The 6,148-nt window shown below is 39.1% G+C and overlaps 1 protein-coding gene across 1 annotated transcript in view; it reads left to right on the forward strand.

The window, feature by feature from the left end:
- The first annotated feature begins 251 nt into the window (after window positions 1–251).
- Window positions 252–6,148, forward strand: part of sema3ab (sema domain, immunoglobulin domain (Ig), short basic domain, secreted, (semaphorin) 3Ab) — a 32,419-nt gene continuing 26,522 nt past the window's right edge. Inside the window, exon 1 of the mRNA XM_060878210.1 lies at window positions 252–854. Coding sequence (XP_060734193.1) covers window positions 740–854 — 115 coding nt within the window. The 5' untranslated portion in view covers window positions 252–739. The remainder of the gene's footprint in view (window positions 855–6,148) is intronic.

The following is a 6,148-nucleotide window of genomic DNA, read 5'->3' on the forward strand; positions in this document are numbered from 1 at the left end:
CTTAAAAACTAAGTGCAGATATTATCTAAACAGAGAGGAAAAAGTCTGAGATAGATTCTAGTGTGTGTGTGTGTGTTTGTGTGTGTGTGTGTGTGTGTGTGTGTGTGTGTGCTCAGATGGGTGGAGGATCTGTTGTGTCAGGCGGAAAGAAGAGAAATCTACCTACAGGATCCTCTCCTCCCAGCCCGTCCCCCTTCCCCCTGCTCTATCCCTCCCTCTCTTGCTCACTTGGCCAGGCTTTCTCACTTGGCTTCACTCTCTCTTTCAGCTACGTTCACTGTGGACTTGTGTGTGCTGAGCTTTGTAGGGTAGAGTGTATAGGTGCATGTAAGGGAGCTAGTGGAAGTGCTTAGAGCTTTAGCAAGCTTAAGTTCACTTTTGTCTCAGTGTGCTTTCAGCTGAGGTGCTACTTTTACATGGATCAGAAAGAAAAAAAAAGGGAGAGAAGAAAACAAGACAAGGGGACAGAGTAGATAAACAGATTGAGGGCTTAGAAAAGACAATACACACACACACACACACACACACACACACACACACACACTTAACTCAAGTGTTTTGAGATCTGGTCCCGGTGGTCAGTTTTGTCCTGCTTGGACTGACCAACTCAATAAGAGGGATGTGATCATTGTGTGCTTCTTCATCCTGACGCTACACACATACATACACCTGCTCCATCCTCAGGTGCTGCTCTGAAGATCTGGACCTCTGTTAGTAGCTGTGTATCTTTGGTTTCATCATGGACTACGTTTGGGGGATGGCAGTGCTGCTGTGTGGGCTCTGGACGCCGCAGAGAGGAGCCGATGCTCAACGTGCCAAAAGCAACGTGCCCCGACTCAAACTCTCCTACAAAGGTGAGAGCACTTAATGTCCACTACTGCTGCTGCTGTCTGTCCTGCTGGTCGGCTAAAAGCATTGTTTTTTATTTATAGAACCTGGGAGCACAGGTGACTTAAACTGAGTCGCATTTTGAAATAAATTTTTAAGAAATGTCATGCTGGTTGTGGTGTGTAACGATGATTCGGCTTTTATATGAGAAAAGAGAAGAAAAGGATATAGTACTGTTGATTATATATGGGATCTTAAAATGTCAAGTATAGGAAATATATAATATATCACCAGCTTTGTTAGCTTGATTTGTAGATCATAACTTTTAATGAAATTGACTTCTGGAGCAGACATAGTCATATGTTTTGGGTTGTTGCTTTTGGAAATCAAATACTAACGGTAAAGTTTCACATTTTCTCTCAGTCAAAAGATGGCATCACTTGTGTGTTAAATGTCTTCCTACTGTACCATCTTCTTTCAAGTTGAAGTGCAGCTGAAACCATTTTAATAACGCATGAACAGATATCCAATTGTTCTGGCTGTGCAAATGTAATGTACGCTGCTTTAATAAGCACCCGGGTACATGTGTGTTGTGGGTGAAGAGCGTATGGGATAAATGAATAGAACTGCAGACAGATGGAAAAGCTTAAACAGCACTCTAGGTTGTATTTGCATGCATAATTCAGCCCTTATTATTTTTCACGAGCTCTAAGCACAATATGACGCTCCTTGTATTTATATTTCTCACTTTGATCTGGTCTTCTGCATACATGCAACACACCTTATTTATTACAAAGTATACGCCAATTACGTGCCAGAATGTGTGCCCTTTGCGTCCACGTTAAGCCGGCTGTCTCTTTCTGGAGTTCTGGAGTGTGACAAGCTCCAAACTATACTGTACCATGGTTGACTAATTGAGGCATTTTTGTTTCTGTGGTAATGCAAGATACGGTTTAGTGACGTCGAGCTTCTCTCTTCTTTCTCACACTTTTTCTTTTTTCCTCTGTTACTAAATGAACTGTCAAGGAGTGTAAGCTAGAAAAAGAGGAAGATAAAGGGAGGTAGGATGGCAGGTTGACAGTAAAGGCAGGGAGAAAGGTGTCATCATTATTTCTGTCAGTTTTCTAGTTACACTGACAGCTCCTCATTAGCTAGGTAGTGGAAAATTACATCTTTATACACTCTATAAAGCTCTGTGCCTATCAGCCGCTGTTGAAATGCTGATACCTCCGAGAGGTGTGTGTGCATGTATATATATGTGTGTGTGGGAGAGAGAGTGGTTTAACTGGTGCTCCCTGCAACAAATACTGACACCTGCAGGCACCTATAAGATATCTGTACTCAGCTTCAAGACTTATACGTGTGTGTGTGTGTGTATGTGTCTTCGTGTGCCCTCATGTGTCTTCATGTCGATTTGATATGATGAAGAAGATCAAAATTGATAGGAAAAAGTGCCAGATTTTTACATGGAGGAGAATGAAAAAAAATTGTATCTGTGGAATGTCCAGTGAAATTGTAGGGTTGGATTTAAACAACACACACACACACACACACACACACACACACACACAGTGTTCACATAACTCTGTCAAAGCATCGGTTTTTTAAACCTCCCTATTAAACCTAAAATACTAAAATATACTACTGTATAACATTTTGTCATCTCTGATAGATATTTTTTAGAAAAGATTTTTTTGAATGGCTTTGTGTACTATTGTCCCTCTTGGGACCCACTCTAAGATTAAACGGATAGTATTTTGTTTTAAGCTTTTACTTGATACCTTTTCTGAAAGTGAAAGCTTTTGTTAGGGTTCTACACAGACAATACAGAGTAAAGAACCTTTAATGAAGAAGCCTCACACCTGCTGTGATTTTTTTTTTCTAAGTGAACTCTAAGTGAAAAAAAATGTAATAGTACTTGGAAATTTCTCTAAGACTACAAGAGATGACTTTTATTATAGTGTTCTACTTGAAAGGGGAACATTCTGTTGTTTTACATTGACAGAGTGGTAAACCTTTTATGGTAAAAAGATAAATAAATAAACTAAATCAATGTAATAAATGAATAGGTAATATTAACTATTTAATACCTTATGGTATTATTATTATTATTACCTTATATAGTACCTTATTATCTTTGTGGTCGTTCCACCAGAAGAACTCTTTCAGAAAATTGTGATGTAATTAGCCATTAAAACTCAAATGCTGAAGCGTTCTTTGGCTGGTTCTTTGTAAATAAGAGCTTCCTTGAAAAACTAGTTTAGGAAAATAATGTGTCCAAAAAAACCTGAAAGACATTTTTGTAATTGTATTTCAAGAATTAAAAAAAAATAAAAAATGTATTAACTACTACTACCACTCCTACCACTACTACTACTACTACTACTACTACTACTACTACTACCACTACTAAATAATAATAATAATAATAATAATAATAATAATAATAATAATAATAATAATAATAATAATAAAGAAAAAAGCCAAACCATTTGGTGATGCATAGCTGACAATAATGCTGGGATAAAATATACCCCTGAATGGTGGAACTGATTCCTTAGGCACCCAAAGTGGTGAGATGTGCTTACTGACCCAGGACTAAAATGTTTTCATTATTACACTGACTGTGTGGGTAGATTATAAAAAAGATTATCCACCTACCATTAGAATGGATATTTCCCTTTCTGTTCAACACAAAATATATTCATACTTCATCTTCACCATAATGGCATTTGGACAGATGGTGCATATCTTCACAGAATTTGTTATTGGCACAAAGTGCTGATATTGCACATTACAATACTCTTTCTACCAACCAGGCTACTATAGCTGGGCTGTGTGGCAGAAGTATTTAGCATGTTTAGCAAAAAAAAAAAAAAAAAAAAAATTCCTCAACGACCTCAAGCTAAGTTTGAAAACCGGGGACAGGGTGTTAGGGTGTGGGGGTTGGGGTGAACATGTCCCCAATGGAAACTATGCCTATGCCTGTGAACACATGTCTGTGCAGTCTAGCTGAGACAGGTTTTACACTATCTTCATGTCCAGTACCATCGCTCACACACCGTAAACCTGTATGTGGAAATCTACATGGAAAACTACACATGTATCAGTTTGTACTATCAGTTATTTAGATGGATTATGCGAATGATTCAATGATTCAATGATTCAAAAGTGCCCCTCTTTATTGACATATGATTGCAGCCTAATATAACTACAGGTAAATATACCAGGAGAATGTATATATGAGGTTGAAATGCAGCAATCTTATTTTTGAATGAATTTGTGAATCCATTTAACGGCTCATGTCTGAAATATTTTTTTTCTATGAATATATTTGATTTTAGCACATGAAAATGTATGTTTTTAGTTAACCTGGTCACCCGGTTAAACCACATTTAAAACTGTGAAATATTTTATATATTCCACATGGTTCAAGTTCTAAATTTCTAAACCTCTAAATTTCTCCTCCATCATGGGAAGAAAAATCTTCTTTCTTGATCTTGATTTTCAGAAATATTGTTGAAAGTTGGGCCTGTTTCTAAAATTATAGATTGATAAATGATAAAAATGCATTTAACCCTTGTATGATGTTCGGGTCTGTGGGACCCATATTCATAAACATCAATAGTTTTGAAAAACTTTGCTACCTTGCAAAATTTTGTTGATTTTTTCCCACTCATGACGAGTAGCACTTTAATTAAAAAATGTGATGTAATAAAGGTAAAGGACAAATATTAACTATATATGCTGTTTATATTGCTTGTAATTGGGATGAAGTAAACATCCGTAGAGTATTTTAACATAAAATTTTTGATTGTGTTGAATTAAAAACCCAAAAATGCAGCAGGTCTACCAGACCCACGAACACTGGCTGAGTAACAAAAATACATCATATAAGGGTTAATCTCTTTGTGCCATGGCACTGATGTTAGTAAATATAAACATTTGCATATTGCTAAAACCGACAGAGCAAATACAGTACAGAAGCCTAATGCAGGCAGATTAAACACGTGCACCCCAGTCATAGAACTACCTCTGTAACTTGATGCCCAAAACAAGTACAGTGCAGAGCTATCATATGCTACAGAAAAGCATGCATGCATCTGGGAATGCCATTGCTCCAAAGGTTTCCTCTTACACACACACTCACTCATGCATACACACCGCTCCCCAGGCTTTATTTTCATCATCATGGGGGAAACCTGCCCTTGGGGTTGGGGGTGAGGGTGAATGTTGGAACGCTGGTGCCACCCATGGGGAATTTGGAGAGAGAGAGAGAGAGAGAGACAGAGAGAGAGAGAGAGAGAGAGAGAGGGATAGGGATTGGGGTGTATAGGTGGTCAATCATACATCTCTTTGGAGCCCAAGGCAGAATAACATTAACACCCTTATATAAACATCAACCAATGTGACCTGACAATATCAACACAGACACATTGCATGTGTGTGCGCGTGTGTGTGTGTGTGTGTGTGTGTGTGTGTGTTTGTGCTTGACCAGATGCGACTGCTGTAATCTCGTGAAAAAATGACGAATGGTGTTAAGCTTTTAATTCAAAAACAAACAAACAAACAAAAAAAATCCAAGAATGTATTAAGTTTAATAAGAGTTCTTAAGTTCATTCATTCACTCATTTTCTACCGCTTATCCGAACTACCTCGGGTCACGGGGAGCCTGTGCCTATCTCAGGCGTCATCGGGCATCAAGGCAGGATACACCCTGGACGGAGTGCCAACCCATCGCAGGGCACACACACACTCTCATAATCACACACTAGGGACAATTTTCCAGAGATGCCAATCAACCTACCATGCATGTCTTTGGACTGGGGGAGGAAACCGGAGTACCCAGAGGAAACCCCCGAGGCACGGGGAGAACATGCAAACTCCACACACACAAGGTGGAGGCAGGAATCGAACCCCGACCCTGGAGGTGTGAGGCGAACGTGCTAACCACTAAGCCACCGTGCCCCCCCGCAGTTCTTAAGTTACAGCCAGATAATTTGAGCTCTCTGTATCGTTCTCAGCCTTTTGAAAATATGGGCATTGTGTGCAAATGTTGACTCTGATACCTGAAACAATTCACACAGAGATTCCTGCGAAAGTGCAGGCTAGGTGAATTAGACTGAATGTGGTGGATGTTAGGTGCTTGAGGGGGGAATCCTGTAAATCCTGGCACCCACCTTTGGATTTCTGTCATTATACAACATCACTATTACAAGATTTGAAATCCTGACATTCATTTACTGGTTAGTTCAATGTTTTTTTGTCAGGTCGATATGTATAAACCAGCACACTCTGCTCTGTGTGAACCACTCATGCA

Source organism: Tachysurus vachellii, chromosome 9 (assembly GCF_030014155.1).
Source record: "Tachysurus vachellii isolate PV-2020 chromosome 9, HZAU_Pvac_v1, whole genome shotgun sequence".
NCBI classification, from domain to species: Eukaryota; Metazoa; Chordata; class Actinopteri; order Siluriformes; family Bagridae; genus Tachysurus; species Tachysurus vachellii.